The following is a 20,849-nucleotide window of genomic DNA, read 5'->3' on the forward strand; positions in this document are numbered from 1 at the left end:
TTTTTTATCTTTTTATTTTTATTAATTGCCTTTTTTATCTTTTATATCTTGTCTTAATGCTTTTTTCTCTTATGTAAAACACTTTGAATTACCTTGGTGTAGAAAGGTACTATACAAATAAACTTGCCTTGATTGCTGTATGAAAGAGAACACCTACTTTATATGAAAACATCTCAATTTTTTTCTTTCACCTCTCTTTCATTCTCAGTCATTTTCCTTTCATTTGTCACGTGTCTGTGTATTTAGTGTTGATTTCACTGCATGTAATATCCATATAATAATCACCAACTTACATGTCCAGAGTTCTTTGACTGAAAGTTAGAGACTGTGCCTGTGAAGATAAAGGGAGAGAATGAAATTTTCACAATCAAAACTGGCAACTGACTGAAATTGAATAAAGCCTCAGAATGTCTTTCTCTCTTACATTTTTACATACAGTACATAAATAATTGTGGGTGTGTTTTTGTTTCGTACTTTGCTGGGCAGTTCTGTCGGGTGCATTGGATTTTCCCGTCGGAGTACCTGCAAGTGAGATGACGTTGGCGATGACAGGTGTGGCCTCAACTGTATCTGTTGATTCAAGAAAACACAACAACAGGAAACACAGAGGGGTCAGCTGAGGCTCAGCTGAGGGTCTGCCAGAGTCTGAATTTACCTAGTGTCATAAAAGAAAATCTCTTAACTGGAATAAAATTCTAACACTGAAATATTTCTGTTTTTTTAGAGACTTTGTGCCGATTCAGAGGAGAACAACTGATCTGTCCTCAGAAACCACTGCGTATACATGCAGCAGGTCACCATGTGTCTGAATATGACAAACTGTCAAATGTTCTGTGCTGAGACCAACGTTCACAGACTTCTAGAGGCCACTTTGACTCGAGTGTCAGTTTCAGTCAGACTGTGGGTGGAATTATTTTAACCTTTTAAAAAACACCCTTTGGCCTCAGGAGAACTATTTAAGGCGTGTTTTGATTTGTACCGGACTCAATTCTTACCAAATCGTCGCAAGATATGTTCCCATACTTTGACACCTTCACTTTGCATGATGGATTATAAAGTCGCTCAACCTTGTTGCTGTTGCTAGTCATGTCAAACTACAAACTTATTAAGCATAATGAAAAAGTTTCAACCATAAAATTCGATGGGTTTTTCTACCCTCTCCCCTTTTTATCTCGGTCATGGCAGCAGAGTGTTTTTCCACCTTTTGCCATCACTAGATGGCACAAAAAAGTGTCTACTAATGAGGACAACAGGTCTTTAAACAGAATGAAGTATAAGGAACATCAAAAACAAAATGTAATGTCCCCCTCTGCGTACACAGGGTCTCATTCACTAGACACGGACTCCTTATATTTCAATAAAAACTGGAAAATTGGTGGTGCTTTTGACCGAACCTGTACATGGCAGAGAACTATAGTGTTCTCTAGGAGAAACCTACCTGTAATCAGGTTTCTCTAATCCCCTAAACGGATCATGGAAACCAGGTTTCTCATTTACATTTCAATTAAGAAATCTGGAATCAGCTCTCTGGAAAAAGCCGACAGCAACCTGGTTATAGATTCTGTCAAAACCAAAAATTTCACAAGTCATAGAAACTTTGATTACATGACGAAGGTGTTGGTAAATCTCAAGTCCTTCTCTGAGGTAGGCGGTTTCTCCCCTAGAAAAACACTGGCTCTGTCTGATTTCATAACATTTTAAAGAAAAAGTCAGACATGAATTCAAACAGGGATAAAACCACAACAAAAGGTAACAACACGCACCTTTGAAGACCTCGCCCTGTGTGGCCACCTTATCACTGCAGAACTGTAGCAGACAACTCAGATCACAGAAGTGTTTGACCTCCCCCAGCATGGGAAGACTCTGTTTCAGTTTCCCTTTGCGCCCGCAGGTGTCGCACTTGGCGACCTAAGAGAAAACAGTGTGTAAATGTTAATTCTGGGGCAAAACAAGATCATCATCACTTTTTTAAGTGTAACTATGACTTTAATAACAGCATTCAGCCTTACGTGGCAGAAGAGCATGGTGTATCTGGACCTGCACTCCTCAGAGCAGAACTCCTCTGTCGAGCCTCCATACTGAGCCGTCACCAACTTCTTCGACACACAGTGGCAGTAGACACAGGAGTGACAGTGTTTGCCCCAGTTTTTAGTCAGGTCGTGCCTGAAGAGGAGCTTACAGCCTGGGAGGAGGGAGAGGAGAGTCACAAGGTCACTACCATGTGTGAATTACAGACTCCCCTGTGGTTCCTGGTGTTTTTAAGACATCAGTACTTTGACCTCTCGAAGGTAAAAATAACAGTTTGGATGCGGTCGAAAACATTTACACATTCTTCAGACCTTCAATCATAAATATTAATATATATATATTTTCACATTCATGGCCTGAAGACACATCTAATATGATTTCACACACACCTGAAGTGGATCACACCATTTCCACAACCTAACCGGCGATCAAATTACAGGGGAGCAAGAGGAGCTCACCCAGAAGCAACAAAAGCAACTGCTTTCATGTGTTGTTTCATGCACCTATGTGTCATTATTGTGAGCGGATTTGGCATCAGATCAACAATTCTCAACGATTTAGCTCTGCACCTTCCCATAGAAATGTTTCCATGCAATGACAAGTAAAAAAAACAAACAGTTATGAAACTATAAACAGGCCTAAATTTCTCTTTCACTATAGTGACTTTTTTATTTCAAGGTTTAATAATAGAGGCAACAATAGCTTGATAAAGTCTCACTCCTCTCCTGAAGCTGTCTGCGGCTCTGACAGGTTTTTATTATTAATATCAAAACTGCTTGGAAATGCAGAACTTATAAAAGATTAAATGCATTTTATTCAGGTTGTTCCGGGTGTTTTTGTAGGAAGCTCAGGTCAAAGTATGATAAAAACACTCGAGACAAGACGATACAACAATCCCTTTATCACTCCTGACATCACACATTTGTATCAGTCTCTTACCATCGCTGCAGAAGTAGCAGTCTTTGTTGTTAATCCTCTTGGCGTCTCTGGTGATCTTTTCGATCTTACAGTATTCACACAGGCTCGTCACATAGTTGGCTTTCTTGAACTCGTGAGAACAGTCCACGCTACACACAAAAACCATCTTGTCCTGCACACACAGAGTTGATATAAATAAACATTAGAACTTTCAGTGTATACGTCACATTTTAAAAACTCTTAAAGCTAAAACTGTTCATCTTTAAGATACAGGATAAAGAAACGGCTGCTAGTTTGTATTCCTTGGTAGAAGGTGGACATCTTGATATGTTTTTATTTTTGTATGTGTTGGACTTAAATTCACTTAAATTTGCATCTTGAAGTGATATCTTCCTTTTCTGATGGGATTTATTTTCTACTTCCTGAATACAATAAATGATCATTATTAAATAATTTTTCATGGAACTCAATGAACCTAGCCACTAGTTTAGTAGACTGTGAGAACACTAGGCGGAAATGCCCTCAGCTGGCAGTTTATTAGGTACACTCAGCAATGTAATCTAATACATCAGCCCTGCAATAAATCCTCCTGCATGAAGGTTATAAGTAATATAGTTTGTGCTGAAACTGTTTTAGAGGTGTCGACTCTGATTCTTTTCCCATGTAATTTATATCAATGAGACTAAATAACGCTAAGTAACAGACACACCTTTTTGTGTAACACAATATAGTTAAACAGTATCACAAAGTACATCCTCAAAAATCATCATAAAGTTGAACCAATTCCTCTTTGAAACTGTTTCAACACAAACTGAACATTAAAACCTTCATGAAAGAGGATTTATTGCAGGACTGTTGTATTAGTTTTAGCTGGGTGTTCCTGATAAACTGACAACTGAGTGTAGGTCCATGACTTTATCATTGTATTCCTTATAAGGTCTTGTAAGGTTCAGGTCGGTATTTTAAAATGTTGGAAATTAATAAAGATCAATCAGTGTGATCCAGAAAACGAAAGGAGGCTGACGACTAACTCTTCTCTCACACTTCAAAACAGCTGCTGCACGCTGTCGTTCAAGTTTCAAGTTAAACTCCTCGTCTAAGTCCCCTCTCTGCCTCTGGAGCCACACAGGTGTTCCTACTGAGCAGCAGGTGCATGAAAAACTCCATGTCAGATATTATTTGGGACGCCAACAACACATTTACATTGTTAACAGACTTTTCCACAGTTACTTTCCCAAGTGAAATGAAAAGAAAAAACAAAACATAAAGAGACTGATTAGTTTCACAGCAGGTTTTATTCTTCTATTACAACTGATGATGAACATATTCAGGTCGATCCATAATGCTGGTCAACTTGTTTCACTTTCACTGCCACTGCTCTCAGTTTGTGTCCCATGGTGTTTTTTATTAAGACTGGCTCCGTCCCCGTGAAGTGGCTTTGGACAAAGGCTACAAAACATCAAAGAATTAAACGTCATTTTTTTCAGTAACAATAAATTGTTTTTCAACCACATTATTTAAGTTAGTTAGTAAGTTTAAGTGAAGTTAGTGTCTATAGACAATGACTTCTCACCAATAATGGCAGAGACTTTGCTTTTGGACAAGACTGGCTTTGGAAGTGAACTTGGGAACGATAACTTTTTCCCAACTACCGATGACACAGCCATCTCTTCGTTCGTGAACAAAATATCCATCAGGTCCCTGGTCATCTGCCGAAAGTTTTCCTTGCTGACAGAACGCAGCTTTTCCTTTTGAATTTGGACACCAAAGCCCAAATCAACCTGAAAAAAGGAAAAGTTTAATTTCATTTCATAATTCTTACTGATTCATTCTGACCATCCTATTTGTGTTCTTTACATAAATAAATGAGAATAAATGACTCTGCTGACACAGGTCAAGTTCGGTTAAGTAGTTGTACTGGTAGTCAAATGATGGCCCGCAAACTAAACCTGGCTCTTTCCTCCTTGTTTACTTTAAAACTTAAACATGATTCTTCAAAAATCTCCTGTAGATAACAATAATAATAATAATAATACAAGGTTCAGGCAATCAGGTATCAGGTGTCAGACAAGACAAAGAAGTAGCTTGCTTGATCTGTATTCATATTTTTTGTCATTACAGTTAACATTTTTTTTTTCAGCAAAGATTAGAACTTGGGACATTAATTAAACTACACTGGGTCACTCCACTAATCAAACAAAAGGCACTTTGATTGTTTCCCACAATGATCTCTGAGACAAAAGTTTAAAAAAAAAAAAAAAAAAGCAGGGCTCACCAAAATCTAACTGGATCATCTGGATCATGATGGCAGGACATAAAAATGTATAGTAGAGGTCACTCACCATGTTATTATCAGATGGGCTGTGGGGTGGTAAATGTGCAGTAGTAGCTGCAAAACCAATCCATGGTGGCTTTGTCTGGTCTGAAATTAACAGAAAAAGATATGCAAACCAAATGACACCAAAACCACTACAATAATAAAACCATAAATAAACAGTTTTCTGAAGTCAATTTATTTGTCAGCTGTGTCACAGTTAGAACATAAAGAGAAGAACAGAAACACACCTTTCTTCATCAGAGCCACTTTCAGCCTGATGTTTTCCGCCTGCAGCTTCTCGTTCATATTCTCCATACTGTTTACTTTGTCCTCCAGATGATGCACTCGTCTCAGGAGGTCACCAACGACCTGAATCATCTGTAGAAAAAAAAAAAAACAATTTAATTTTTCCTACAACATTATTGAACTGAAGTTGATAATTATGCTCAACAAAACAAATGCTAATCATGACAGCTAAAATACAAACTTTAAAACATGAACTTTCACAGTAAAGACAATAAGAAACCTATCTGTGATGTTTTAAGATGTTTTATAGTAACAGGAATACTACTAAAAGTTTTTTAAATACTGTGACAAGCTATAGGAACAACTTCACCTCACTGATTTAAGTCTTGATTTCTTTTTTCTTTTTTTTTTTTACATGTATGATTAAAAGCTTTTAGGTCATCTGTGTTGTGTCAATAATAAACAAAAATCACTTAAAAAAAACATGAAAATGACCTGTAAGCTTACTCTGGTACTATATATCAAATGGTAACATTTGTGTTTAATATTGTACATGGACCCTTGGAGATAAGATAAACAAGTAATTTAATTACATTTACACTTATATATATATATATATATATATATATATATATATATATATATATATATATATATATGTTTGGGTATATTATGTTAGTAATCCTGATGTCATTGTGCCTGACACTGATGCTGCTATTCTGTGCAACTGTTTTTGAGATTAAAACGCGTATCTCCTAAAATCTAAACATCACAAAAAAAAAAAAAAAAAAAAACTCTTACATTTTCATTTGTGATGCATGGACTGTGGGTCATCTGAAAAAATAAGGATACATTCTAAGTTTGAGATTCATAACACAGATAATTTATTTAAAAAAGAAAAAAAAATTATAATAATGTTACTAAGAAATACAAATGAATACCCATGCAGTTATATTAGTTAAAACAAAAACCTGTCAACCCTACATGTCTAATATTTAACAGACCAGTTTGAAAATGTAACAAAACCTAGAAACTTTACTGTTTACAGAAGCTTTTTAAAATGATCAATTCAAAGGGTAACTATAAGATCAATCTGCTTTAAAATATATCGTCTCCCTTAAATACAAAGTCATTCACCTGTCTCTTTGGTGCCACGGGCTCCTCCACATTTGAAGCAGAGGTCTCCGGACGCTTCCGTTCGCCCTGCTCTGTATGTTTGGGAATCTCATCCGACTTCCAGAGACAGAAATAAGGTATAATAAAATAAGAAAACAGCTGAAGAGGACCGCGACATGCGGTTGAAAGCTCAGAAATCTAGCGATGGACCTTTGAGTTTTTATCAAACACGAAGACTTTCTATTTTGGGCAACGTGGATGAAAGTATATGATCATGTACAGTAGTTATAGAGAAAGATCCAGGTTAAATAAAAACTGTTCCATTATCAAATGACCTGATGTGCATTTATCTACATGAATCTTCAGTATTTAGAAGCTTCTACTTCTACTCTACAGTTTTATACTTTAGGAAACACTTGTTTATTTGTTCTCTGGCTGATAATTACATGAAAACATGAATATCACTGTCACGTTTGTCTACCAAATAAGAAACTACAGCCAGCATCCATTAGCTTAGCTTAGCTTAGCATAATGACTTGACACAGGGGAAACAGCTAGCCTGGCTCTGTCCAAAGCCAAAATAATCCAATGTACAACAATAAACAACACCTATAAAGTTCACTAATTAACACATTATATCTTGTTTTTAAAAAATCTTGTTTGAATAGTGGTTATGTGCTGGACTGCAGTTTCATATTTAACAGACAGATACTGTATGTGAGTGGTATCAGTTCACACCAGTCATCTGGAACTATTTGTTGTTCCTCATATCAAAATTTTAAAGAAAACTAAGAGCAATTTATTTTGACATTCGGGTGGAAGCAAATAGTCGTGGCAATTTATTGGACTAACATGTTTTTGTTTCATATCTTTTATACTTTGGGTTTTAGTACATGTCTAACACATGAGTATTCTGTATGATTTAAGTAAGTCAGGAGACTTTCTGTATCTTGTGTTCAAGTCTGTGTGTTTTGTACATTTCAAGACAAATTTCATGCTCCTGTTAATCACACAGCAGGGATGGGCCCAGTATTTCAAAACTTTTAATCCAGATCAGAATCCTCCGGATTGGATTAAATCTCAAAATTTGGTATTGTAACATGTTACATTTGATCCTGATCCTACAAAACTTGGATCCGGATTTGGTGATCCAATTCTACACAGAATCCAGATCAAATGTCAATTTTGGGTGTTTCAAAGCTCCAAGGTTGAGATTAGGATAGGTTTGACAATAAATAACAGGATTTCCCTGATGCCACTGTAAGGGTGGATTCAGCACAGATTCAAAGTGGATGTAGAGACATGCAGGACACATTGCAAATATTCAATTCAATTCAATTCATATATTCGTATTACTTGATGTTTGCATATGAAATTGACACAGACTACGACAAAACAATATCCAGCCTTTATTAAACAATCAATCAAATCAAAATAACATTATCAATCAGAATACACACACACACACACACACACACACACACACACACACAAAACTCAAAGCTTTCAGAAAAATGACTGTGGACTGTTTTTTTTTTTTGTTTTTTTTTTAAAAATAAACTCCTAAATAATCTATGTATGTGTGTATGTTCTTTGATGTCAACATAAAATAAAAGAAAAATGGTCACAAAAAGAAAAATCTCTGAAAAACAAAAATTCACATTCCCTCAGGTGGAAGTGGCAGTGGAACACCAGCCATCTTGATCCTTTGGGCCCTTCGCAAGACGTTTCCTCTTATGGGGCGGTTCCACCACTGAAGAGTGGGGGTCCTCTTGCTGGTGTTGGGGGCCACCTGAAGAGTGGGGGTCCTCCTGTGGATGTTGGGGGTCACCTGAAGAGTGGGGGTCCTCTTGCTGATGTTGGGGGTCACCTGAAGAGTGGGGGTCCTCTTGCTGATGTTGGGGGTCACCTGGAGAGTGGGGGTCCTCTTCCTGGTGTTGGGGGCCACCTGAAGAGTGGGGGTCCTCCTGTGGATGTTGGGGGTCACCTGAAGAGTGGGGGTCCTCCTGTGGACGTTGGGGGCCACCTGAAGAGTGCGGGTCCTCCTGTGGATGTTGGGGGTCACCTGAAGAGTGGGGGTCCTCTTGCTGATGTTGGGGGTCACCTGAAGAGTGGGGGTCCTCTTGCTGATGTTGGGGGTCACCTGGAGAGTGGGGGTCCTCTTCCTGGTGTTGGGGGCCACCTGAAGAGTGGGGGTCCTCCTGTGGATGTTGGGGGTCACCTGAAGAGTGGGGGTCCTCTTGCTGGTGTTGGGGGCCCTCTTGCGTGTGGGGGTCCTCTTGCTGGTCTTGGGTGTCGGCTGAACTGTGAGGGTCCCCTTGCTGTGCCTCAAGATTCAGGATAAAAAGCTGCCCCCCCGACTCATCAACCTTCTCCGAGTTTGCCGTCTCAGCCTCAGTCCCACACAGTCCAGATTCACCCCCTTGACTGAAGAGCCTCTGACCTTTTTCCACCAATGATGTCTAGAACAACATCAGTAAAGTCATCCCGCTTATATGGCTTGTTACCTGTTTTAGGGTTGTGAGACTCAGTATTGTCCTTTGTGGCCTTCTGTTTTAGATTTTTCCAGCGCAGTTTCACCTGTTCCAGAGTTCTTAATTCACCACTCCCTGTGGCATTGACACTGTTGGTGATGTTCTTCCCAGTGTTGGTTTTCATCTTGGATGTCACTGTTTTGTCAAGTTTAGCAATCAGAGTGACATAATGTGCCCTCACACCATCCAGCATCTCCCGGCAACGATGCAGAGGACAGATTTAACAGTGCTCATAGAGGATCGAGGAGCATAACTGAACGGCTAAATGGAGTGCTGAAGAGGCGTTTTGCGTGCCTGAACTACCCACACACAACATCATTCTCGCCTGCATCGTGCTTCATAACGTCGCTGAAAAACGCAAGGTTCCTCACTGTGATGGATGGCCCAGGCAGATGGCCCTGACCTACTGGCACCAATGCAACCAGATGGGACGGCTGGACGCGCACTGAGAGAAGCTTTTGTGAACCATTATTTCTCTTAGGGTCCCGTGATCTATAGGTCACTTTATCAATACAAACACTAGTATGCTGATGGAAAAGTTTTATGTTTGACTTTTTATGATCCAGTGGGACATTTGATTTACATATTGTGTTGTCTAATTCTTTTCCTTGTGTACCTGCTTTACTTTTTTTATGCATCAAAACAACAACAAAGCAGATTCCTTGTATGTTTGAATTTACAATGGTAATAAAATGATTCAGTTTCTCATTCTGATTAAGTGTATTACATACATTTGACCAACAGATGGCGGCTTATCCTTGTCCTTCTTATCTTGTGGTATAAGGATTATGATTATCCTGTCTTGGAAGTCTTTGAAAAACCAGGACAAAATCTACAGGATCAATTTTATCTGGGATAAAGAGGGATTATAAAATCTGAATAATTCTGATCTGGATTACAAATGTTGAAATACTGGGCCCAGGTGCCATGGAAATCTTAATGTGACTTTATTTACTTTTGTGAACTTTAATAAAATCCCATAGGTCTTGTTTTATTATTGGAACTCTCTCTCCTGTATTTATTTCAGTTTGGGAATACAAGAGCCCACACCAGAAGTCGAGTGAACCCAACTCTCATTTTACACACACACACACAGACACACACACACACGTTACCTTAATCTGGATGACCTCAGGTTTGAAAGTTATGTTGCAAGTACACTGGGAGCAGTTCAGTTTCGGCTCGTTGGAGACGTCTTGCGGAGGTTGGACAGGAGTAACTGCCTGGATTTGTGTGGATCCGATCGGCAACTTCGTGAAAACATTGACCTGTTTCTGTGACTTCTTGAACTTTTCCTGCAACCCAGAAAAACAACAACAGAGTCATGTTTGAGAACAACAACTGTTGTTGATGTTCTATTGTGCAAAATAACTCAAATACATTTTCTTTTAAGTCTTTGTTTGCAAAAACCCTATTACCTGAAAAGCCATGACACACGGTAGTGTGCAGAAGTTCCTGATGGAGGTATCTGACATGGCGAGGTGGTAGGCCGGTACAGTGTTTTTCCCACAAGTATCACAACTTAACCGAGCACCTGGCGAAAAGAAACTAATTTTACTAGAGAAACTTGGCCAAGAGTGAAGTATTAAACGCCAACAACGAAGGTAAGTCATGAGACTTTGCTGTCCAATACCTGATGCACTGACAGTTTGAACCTTGAAGGCCATCACACAGCTGCTGCTACAGAAGACGTTCACAGAGTCATCACTGTTTTTGTTGTCAACCATCTCTGCGAGCAAACGGTTGGTTCGACACATCGTACAAGACAGGGTTATCTTGGTTTTCTGTACAGAGAGAAAATGAGAATTTAAGTTACATATAAGAGCAAGTCTCCATTTTTCCTTTAACAGGCTTAGCTGAGAATCTCTGAAGGAGCACTGGGGGGATTTGTTCTACTTTAGTTGACACCCTCTCATCTTATCCCTTCATCTTCCTGTCTCTTTAACTATGGATCTTCATACCTCTTTGTATTTGTTCAGACACTCTGCGTTGCACAGAGTTTTGTTGCTGTCGTCCATCTTCAACATGAGCGGTTTGTTGTGGCAGTAGGAGCCGCAGTTTGCACATCCAGCCATGGACAGGTTGTTCACTGTACGGAAGCGGTTGAAGCAGGCGTCACTGCACATCTTGTGGACAGCGCCGCTCAGGATCACCTCATGCTTGCTCTGAAGGAGCAATGACAAGACAATAGTTTAAATTATTTCAGAGAAAAAACTCTTTGGGCAATAAAAGTGACCCAATAAACTGGAAAAAAGAAATTTACATAAAGTTACGTTTTATAATATACACACGCGTATTTTATATATATATATATATATATATATATATATATATATATAACACTATATATTATAGACTGTCTATAAGTAAAAGATTGTTTTTAATAGTTCTCCAAATAAACTGTATTATTGGGTTGATTATTGTTGTGTGGATACAATAAGGGAAGAAGGAAAATATATAATAACTTAAGACGTCTGTAGATTGTAGTTCATTCATGAATTAGTTAAAAAGAAAATTAATTGGCAACCATTTTGATAATTAAAATAATTAATTTTCAAACAAAAAAGCAAAACATTCTCTGGTTCCAGCTTTTCTAAGCAGCAGTTTCCTGTTTTTCTCTTCTTTTCTTTTTTATATCAGCTTCAAATTTCATTTTTGCTCTGAAGACATTCCCTTAAATTCTGGGACATTATAACGTATTTTCTGACCTTTTATAAACAAAGCAACTGAACGATTAATCAAGAAAATAATCAATAATAAAATGACTTAGTTGGAGCTCTGTTCTGTTTGACTTACAATGCAGTATCTGGTGCACATGCTGCAAAGTGACTGTGGTGCTGTTGGTTGTTGTGGGTTTTTGGAGACAGCAGCTTTCCTGTAGCTGGAGTTTTTCTTGTAATTGAAGGAGGTCAAACAGTTCTGGCTGCAGAATTCCTTCATGACTCCTTTAGCATCGGGAGCCAGGATGACGTCCTGAGGCCGAAATATCAACCTGAGAGAATAAAAAGAGATGCGATTAACTCGAGATCAAAATTCAGTAATATTTGGTAAGATCTACAGGTTGTATCCAGTCTTTCTGGATGGATGTAATAACAATAATCTCAAAACCCCTGGGTTTTAATATCATTATAACATTCACATCCCACTATCTCAGACATATTCCTGATGGACTAAGCAAAGATGATACATATCTCCTAAAGATTATGTTGGTAGGAAGTACAAAAGCCATTACAAAATACTGGCTTCAGAAAAACTGTCCTCCTGCTGAACTCTTGATCAATATTGTCAAACATTTGCATCTTCTAGAATAGATGACTGACTCCGTATGACTCCAAAAACAACTGGGTGAACAATAGGAATAATGGTGTGTTTTTAGTCAATGAGACAGATTGTTTATTAGTATTGTATGTAATGTAAAATTTCTTTATAACTGTGTCTTATCTTAACTAGCTAAATAAATATGGAAAGAGGAAAGACAGAAGGCTTTATTAGAGCTGAAACACTGCTTCCTGCTGAACTAACTTCTGGCAGTTGTGGCAGATCTTGGTGACTCCTTTGACAGTGGGGAGAGATGTGGTGAGGCAGGCGGTGGAGCAGAAGAGGGCTGGGGAGCCCTTCCTCTGGAAAGCAGTCTGCCCCTTCATCAGGCTCTTCTTGCAGTGGGAACAGGACATGTGTGAGGACGACGGGCTGACTTCGGGCAGCGTCTGTGTTTCGGAAGCTGGAGTGACAGAGAAGACCGATCCAATCCTCAAGTCATCCTGTCACCAAGAAAGCAGTGAGACAGAGGTCAGAGATGGTCCAATGATTCTGGATCCACTCTGTGAGAAAACCTGCTGAACTCAAATCCTGACTGAAGATCTGTATATTATTTTGGGGGTCATAATATTCAAGAACCAGACATTCACATATTCACAACAGCAGATGTTCCCTTGATGATGCATAAGTTACATTATGAGCTGTTTCTAGTGTTCAAGTGTTTGGGTTAGAAAAGTCATGTTGTTTTTGGATATTGTGGAGCACGGACTGACAAACATATTAAGTAATTATCGATTAATAATGACTAATTACTATTATCCATACCTAACGTGTACCATCATCTTCAGTCAAACCATTGCTGTGATTTTTGTTGTTCACGCCTCACAATTTTTTAGCATCACCCAGCTTTATATTCATGAGCTTTTCAGAATAAAAGATCATGACAATTGATTGTAGAGCTGGAAAAACTAGTTGATTAATCAATTAGTAGAATCACAGAAAATTAATCAGCAACTATTTTGATAATTGATGTATAATTTGAGTAATTTCTCGTACAAAAAATGTGCAACTTCCGTTTCCTCCTATGTGAGGATCTTCTCTCCTTTTTCTCAGTTTTATATCACTGAAAACTGAAACTGAAAACTGAACTGGCTCCATTTAACCTTTTAAAACGCATCAACGTTTCGGTGTGTGTGATAGATCATACACTGTTTGAAAGAACTACGTTTCCTGATTGTCTGTCATATTGTTGCAAGAATGTTGACACAAAATTGGTTCAGACTTATCACTATGGCTCCACAAGATGTACTACGGCAGAGCTTATATCCCCTTTTATTTGCCAAAAATAGGTGGGGGATTTAATTCAAATTCATGGTTGTGTCTCTGGTTTAGTCAGTTATTTATATGTACATTTATTTATTTGCACTAGTGATGTATTAGAATATTACAGGTTTTGTTTAACACCGTTGTTGACCGTTTTTCTTTGCACTGATGTTTCTTCGTGTCATTTTTTTCCTTAATGTTTATAGTTTGTCTTGCACTGGTTGTGTGTTCTTTGTTGTGTATTTGTGTGCATTTAACGTCTACACTATGTACCCCTGGGAACAAATAAAGTTTATTGAATTGTGGCTTGTGTAACATGTTTGTTTAGATTCCTGACAAGTGACGTTTTTTTTTTTTGCTCTACTCTCTCACCTTCATAAAAACCCTCAAAATAATCTTTGTACACCAGTAAAACGTTCATAAACCCATGTGAACAGAGGTGGGACCCACCTTTGCAGTATTGGGCTCATCCTTCACGCTTGCTGTAGTGGTGGAAGATACTAGAGCCTGTTCGTACTCCTCATCTATAGGCTCATCCTTAACCTTGACCAAAGGCGGTGAAGGAGACGACTTGATTGACCGAGTTACTGCCTGTAATCTCTCCTACGACGAGGGACAAAGACAAAAACTGCCTGTTTTAACAATCTTCTATGTATGATATTGATTTTTATAACTGATTTGTGTCAACTACAATGGTGGAAGCTGAAATCAGACATTTGATCTTATACTTATACTTACAGTGTCCAATCTTGGTATTGATAGCTTAACTACTTTCATCCCATTCATCATGGCCGCTGGTGATGAGCTGTCTCTTCCTACATGAACATTAGCAACATGTAAATAGGTTAATTGTGAATAAGGGTGAAGAGTAGGTAAACACATGCAAAAGAACTGGCACACATGTCCACCAAACATGTTCTTCCACCAGATCCAGATTATTATCTGGATCTGCACCAAACTATACAAACTCATAGATCTCAACACCATAGATATGTCTTATTTTTTACATCAAGTTCCAAACATTTTTTCTTGATAAATAAATTAATAAATTGGTCTTGCAATGTTAAGAAAAAAATTCCAGGAATCTGTACCAAAATGTAATGGGTTCTTTGTTTGGTGAAAATAGGTTCAAAACTTTTCATGTAATCTTGCTGACAAGCAGACATGGTGAAAACACAACCTCCTTGGCAGATATAATAATCATTCATTGCAAAAAACCTGATGAAATTTGAAATTTAACCATAACCAGACTGTTTTAGTCTTTAATTACTCTTTAAAAATGAAATGTTACACCACAGACTAGAGTAGTACATGATCACATCACTGAATGTATTACTAACCAACAGCCAAAAGCTTCAAAAATCATAAGGTTTATCTCTTTTGATTCATTTCAGCAGGTACACACAGCCTTAAAGTGATAGTTCATTTTATTAGATGTGGAGTTGTGTGAGGTGCTTATCTATAGTCAGTGTATTACCTGCAGTAGATTCAGATCAGCGTGCTCCCTGTTTGGAGAGGCAGCAGGGACAGAAGCTGAGTGATGAGCTGGTGTGGACGGGGTCAGCAGAAAAAAGTTTTTTAGTCATTTTAAAAAATGTCCACAAAAAAGCTAATATCAGTTCAAGCGTACTACTTATATTGACAGTTTTCACCACTTCATCTGCCGTCCAACAGCCCTTTCCTTTGAAACTACAGTTTGAGAACTGTATTCCTACACACAAGCTACAGCACATACTGTATTACTCCGCAGATCAGCTGTTTGAGTCAGACGGAACAAAGCGTAGGTGAGCTTGCGCGTAGGAATACGGTAGTTCAATGGTTGAAAAATGTAGTTCCAAAGAAAAGGGCTGTTTGATGGCAAATTAAGTGGTGAAAATATTCCAAATAAAACATACACTTAAACTGATATTAGGTTTTATAGGTTTTAAGTGGCTAAAACATGTTTTTTTTTCTGCTGACCCCGTCCACTGCAGCTCATCACTCAGCTCCTGCACCAGTGCTCTGTGCAACTAAAAACTCATCTGTTCAAACAGGTAACATGTAGTATTTTATGCTTTTAACCAATGTCCTACATCTGGTTTTCCTCTTGTGTTTTTTCTTTTGTGTTTATTTGATTTATTGATTTAATTCTTTCATTTGATTTTCTTGTGTGTCTCATGGCCTCGTGCTCAGTAACACATTGTTTTGCCACAGTGCTGTGTGCTCCCGGTTGGCCTTCCTAACTGCGAGCGTACTGAAAAGAATCTACTGCAGGTAACACACTGACTATAGATAAGTACCTTACACAAAACCACGTCAAAAAATCTGATCTATCCTTTTAAAAAGGAGCCTGCCATTCTAAAAACCTCAGTTTCATTTTTATTCTATTTGTTCCTCAACCATTTGATGCACTTGTCATGTCAACAAGAACGTCTCTCTGGAGGAACTGTCTGAAAACGTGAGCTTCTGTCCCTGTTTTTAAACATCATCACCTGGAGGATCTTAAGCACCTCTCTCCTGCAGTGCCTCACCTGTACTGGCTGTGGCTTCAGACAGTGGAGACGCGCTGGACTGCATCAGATCTAAAGCCACTTTTACATCCTCCACTTGGTCCTCCTCTGTTAGTGGTGGCAACACAGTGGGTTTCACATCAGTTTCCTCCTCAATAGAGTTACTGTCCTCTGCCACTGAGACTGTGAGGGAAGATTAAAATACAGACATTAATGTGACTTTGTAGACCAGATCAATGGAGCAGCAACTTCCAAATATAAAAAAATGTCTTCAGGGGAAGAAGAACTTAAAGGGAGATTCTTCTGAACGGTCATTAAAATAAACATGAAGTCATCCGAGCTCTGTGGCTTAGTTGCTCAAACTGTGCTCTGACAGGTCAGTCAAACTCAGCACAGTGGAGTCAGGTCAGTGGGTTATAGGTTTTATTACATACATTTTCAAAAGTTACACAAAGTGTTTTGCCCCTCTCCAGCCACGGGTATAAAGCTGGATTAAAAAAAAAAATAACAAAAAAGTCAAGTTTTTTTATTTGAATGATCCTCTATGGATTCTTTAAATCTAAAGTTCTAACTTTGAATTGGCACATTTTCTCAGTAAACATTTAAATCTGCACTGTCTTGTGTATGCAGCGGTTACTTGTTGTAAGTGGTTCAGTTTTAGCAGCCTTGAGTCACAACAGTCCTGTTTTTTGCTATATTTAAATATCTAATTGTACATATTATATTATTCATCTTTAAGTATTTGATATTGTCATTCTGCAGTTTTTCTTTCTTTGTTCTGTCACTTTGCTGATGTAACACTGCAAATTTCCCCACTGCGGGACTAATAACTCAATATCTTATCTCTTACACTATGTGGACCCACCACAGTTTACAGGACTGTCATGACTCAGGATGATCAGCTGACTGTAGCTGTATCATAATGAATCTAGAAATCTAGAATCTACAAGAGGGACAGACAGAAAAAAACTGCACACTGATCTGAGCTCAACAACAGCTGTCTGCAGATATCAGGCTGATGTGTTGTCAACACAAACAGTGCAGATGAATTAGTGAGCAGACTCTCAGTTTCTGTTCTGTCTGTGCTCAAAGTTAAAGTGGATGTCTGTACTTGGCTGAAGCATCCACAGTGTCAGTCCATCTGCAGCTGTATGGGACACCATTTATTATTTTGTTTAATATGCATAATGATGTGCTGTTTTGTCAATAAGCCGTCTAAAAAACCAAACATTCAGTTTACCAAAGCAGTTGTGTCATTTTTTTCCAATCAACTCACAAATTAATCAATTAATTGTTTTAGCGCTATCAATTATCATGAGCTTTTATTCTGAAAAATTCTGAATCTAAAGCTGGGTGATGCTGAAAATGTGATGCATACACAACAAAAATCACAACAAAGCTTTTTCAGATGATGATACATGTGGAGGATAGATAATAATGATGCATTAGTAATTAATAATTACAGTCGTCTTCGTCCACTTGAGCTCCACAATATGAATTTTTTTTTTTTTTTTTTTTTAAACACAAGCACTTTGTGATAAACTCACTTAGAAGCAGAACTTGTTTTGTGTTACCTGTGTTTGAACTGGCAGGTGAACGGCTGTTTTCCACTTCCATCAAACTGTTCTGCTCCTCCTCCTCTTTCATCTGAGCTTCTTGTTCCATCTGATCCACCGTACCAATGTCCATCATCTCATCGAGGTCGTCAGCTGCAGAAACCCGCAGTTTACAGCCACGAGACTCCTTTTCCTGCTGCGCGCCGACGTCCTCCCTAGAGTCACTGTCTTTGTCTGTGTTTGTCTCCTTCTTGCCATCAGAAGTCATATCTGTGTCCTCACTCACATCTGGTTCTGCAGGACTTTCCTTTAATCTTTTGTCATTTACTGCAAAATTTTCTTCATTCAACTCAGACTCTTCCTCAGTTTTTACCACAGTACCCTCTTTCCCAGCCTCTGAGGTGCTACCTGGTTCACCATCGTGCGAAGTCAAAGCTGTGCTTAATGTCTTATCTGAGGAGACAGACGACTGTGAAGATGATGGATTTTGAGGAGATACAGATGTAGAAGGGACAACAGCTTTCTCAGTTTCTTTATGTTCTGTTTCTTTACTCTCCCTTTCTTTTTCAGCAGCAACAACATTGTCCTCCTCTCCATATTCAGACAGTCTGGGAGGAGATCCACAAACAAGATCTGGGTCTCCAACGTCCACATTTGCTTCTGCCTCTGAAACAGCTTCCATGGACTCTCCATCTGTCCCCTCTGTTACCTGTGTTGGACAATAAACATAATAAATATACACTGCTAGACTACAGATTTTTATCTTGTGCTATCAAAATGTGAGCTTGTATTTTTCTATAAACTCCAAATATCAATATGGATCAATATATATATATATATATATACAGCTCATTTGACATAAGCAGTGATAAGTTTACTTGCTCCAATGTCAAAAAAAGTTCTGTCTTCCTGTTACCTTCTCAGAGCAGATAGGAAAAAATATAAGAAACAACTTTGAAAATATATTTACAAATTATGTTCTTGCTGCTAATGAAGCTGAAGCTCTGTTTTATTTATCCTCAATCACATCGCAGAGCTGCATTTGACAAAAATTAATATAGTTAAATCAAACTTGTTGTTCATCTTCAAAGAAGGCAAGTATGGGCAAATTTGGGATTTATTGACTTAATTAGTTTTGCAAAACAAAGGCGACATATTTTGTTAACACTTCACACCCCATCAACTGTAGACTAACATTAGTAGAGTGAAAGATCACACAAACACACACACACACACACACACACACACACACACACACACACACACACACACACACACACAAACTCTGATCAACTTCTGTTTTAACAAAAAGCATTTCATCAGCAATGTTGGTCAGTACATTTCACTTTCATGTCATTATTTTCATACAGGAAGGAGACCATATAATGCTTCCAAGTTAATGCATTTAACCTAGTTCAATAAATCTGCAGTCTCTCACAGAGCTACCTCTGCTTTTTTTTTATTAGTCAGACCCTCATCAGGACCAGTTTCATCCATGTTTCATTTGACAACCTGAATGATAGGTTAATTCTTTTCAGTGAATCACAAACTGGATTTTGAACTGAATCATGCCACCAAGAACAAGAATTAAATCAAATCAATTCCCACACATAATACACAGTATGGGATTGAAATAATAAATTGTTTACAGAAGCTGCTATTGAGTTTCTAATTCTCCTGTTTTTATACTGATGTTATCATAATTCAAATGAGCAGAATTGCTGATACCATAGTTACACAATACCGAGGAAGCAGTCACTTACACTGGTTTTGTTTCCGTAAATGTTCACAACAAAACAACCATAATCTGATGAAAATCCCAAACAGTTCATGCTCCTCCACCTACTGCCAAGTTGCTGTACAGCTAGAAAAACCTCACTTCTAAACCCGCTGAATTAAACAGTAGAAAACAACAAATAATTACCTGATCAAATAATCACCTGACTTAAAAAGGTGAGTGCAGCTATAAAGTCCCTGACAGTGAGATAGTGTTGAATTTGAGGCATTGAAGTTTTAGTTTTTGTTGAAATCACAGCTTTAGGGCTTGTGTTGCATGAACATGTGAATTCCTGCAGAATGCCACTGAAGAAAATGGGCTGAACTTTACAAAGAAGCAGTCTCACATGTGATCATAGTGAACATGCATGTATAATAAAACATCTAGAACAACAAACGGGTTGAGAAAATATATACTGCAATGACTTGAGTGTCATTTTCCCGTGTTTTAACCGCCAAACAAACACGACATTAAGTTAGCTTGTTGCTGATACCGAACACTGTTCCTGCAGTGTAAACGCGACTAAGCTAACTGCTCGGCTATTTATTGAAAATGAGGGGTTTTATTACCTCTGTCTGAGTATCGTCCTTTGCTGCATCCATTTTTTGATAATATGTTTAAATATTAAATGACCCGTAAATAAAAAAAAAAAACTGGCTCTCCGTTTGCTAAGCTAACGCTAGCTTTCTGCTCTCTGTTCGTTAGCTCGCTGAGGTTAACTTGCCTTTACTGTGTAAATGTGTTCACACAGCAGAGTAACTGAGCACTGTGACGGTTAAATGACAGTGTTTACTGGAGTTTATTTTATAAAAACATTGTAATGGATGTATACAGCTGTAACAACGTGCAGAAAATTACCGCGCCAGAGACTTGGACAGACGGGACTTGATTGGTGGCCAGACGTTCGTGTCCATCGCCACTTTCCGTAGTCGCCATGTTTGCTCCAAAATCCAGACCCGTCGGTTTTGCAAACAAAATAAGAAACGCCTCAGCGCCTTAAAAACAGACTCTACAACTGAAAAACAACGAACGTAAGCTCATCACTACATCATCTGCATCCACTGTAGCTTGTTGCAGAGCGCGTATCTTCTTCTTTTGTTTACTTTATGGCAGTTATCAAACTTCGGGAGCTCGCTACCGCCTCTACCGACGTGACGTGTCAAGTGGCCAAATGTATATGGACAGCACAGAGGAAAACCATCCATAATAACCCTTGCTCTGAAGGTATTTTTAGAATCCTCAGACTTCTTTAACTATCTGCATAAAAAAAATTTTCCCTCCGCTGAA

General features: G+C 38.4%; 1 protein-coding gene across 1 annotated transcript in view; it reads right to left on the reverse strand.

The window, feature by feature from the left end:
- zmym4.1 (zinc finger MYM-type containing 4, tandem duplicate 1) overlaps positions 1 to 20,684 on the reverse strand; it is a 28,901-nt gene extending 8,217 nt beyond the window's left edge. The window contains 16 exon segments of the mRNA XM_056400230.1: positions 294 to 331; positions 475 to 570; positions 1,764 to 1,908; positions 2,010 to 2,182; positions 2,968 to 3,118; positions 10,275 to 10,454; positions 10,578 to 10,693; positions 10,793 to 10,943; positions 11,121 to 11,324; positions 11,956 to 12,151; positions 12,682 to 12,920; positions 14,191 to 14,343; positions 14,479 to 14,555; positions 16,251 to 16,412; positions 17,804 to 18,494; positions 20,421 to 20,684. Coding sequence (XP_056256205.1) covers positions 294 to 331; positions 475 to 570; positions 1,764 to 1,908; positions 2,010 to 2,182; positions 2,968 to 3,118; positions 10,275 to 10,454; positions 10,578 to 10,693; positions 10,793 to 10,943; positions 11,121 to 11,324; positions 11,956 to 12,151; positions 12,682 to 12,920; positions 14,191 to 14,343; positions 14,479 to 14,555; positions 16,251 to 16,412; positions 17,804 to 18,494; positions 20,421 to 20,498 — 2,850 coding nt within the window. The 5' untranslated portion in view covers positions 20,499 to 20,684.
- Between the last annotated feature and the right edge of the window lie 165 nt (positions 20,685 to 20,849).

The sequence above is a fragment of the Seriola aureovittata genome, chromosome 16, assembly GCF_021018895.1.
Source record: "Seriola aureovittata isolate HTS-2021-v1 ecotype China chromosome 16, ASM2101889v1, whole genome shotgun sequence".
Lineage (NCBI taxonomy): Eukaryota > Metazoa > Chordata > Actinopteri > Carangiformes > Carangidae > Seriola > Seriola aureovittata.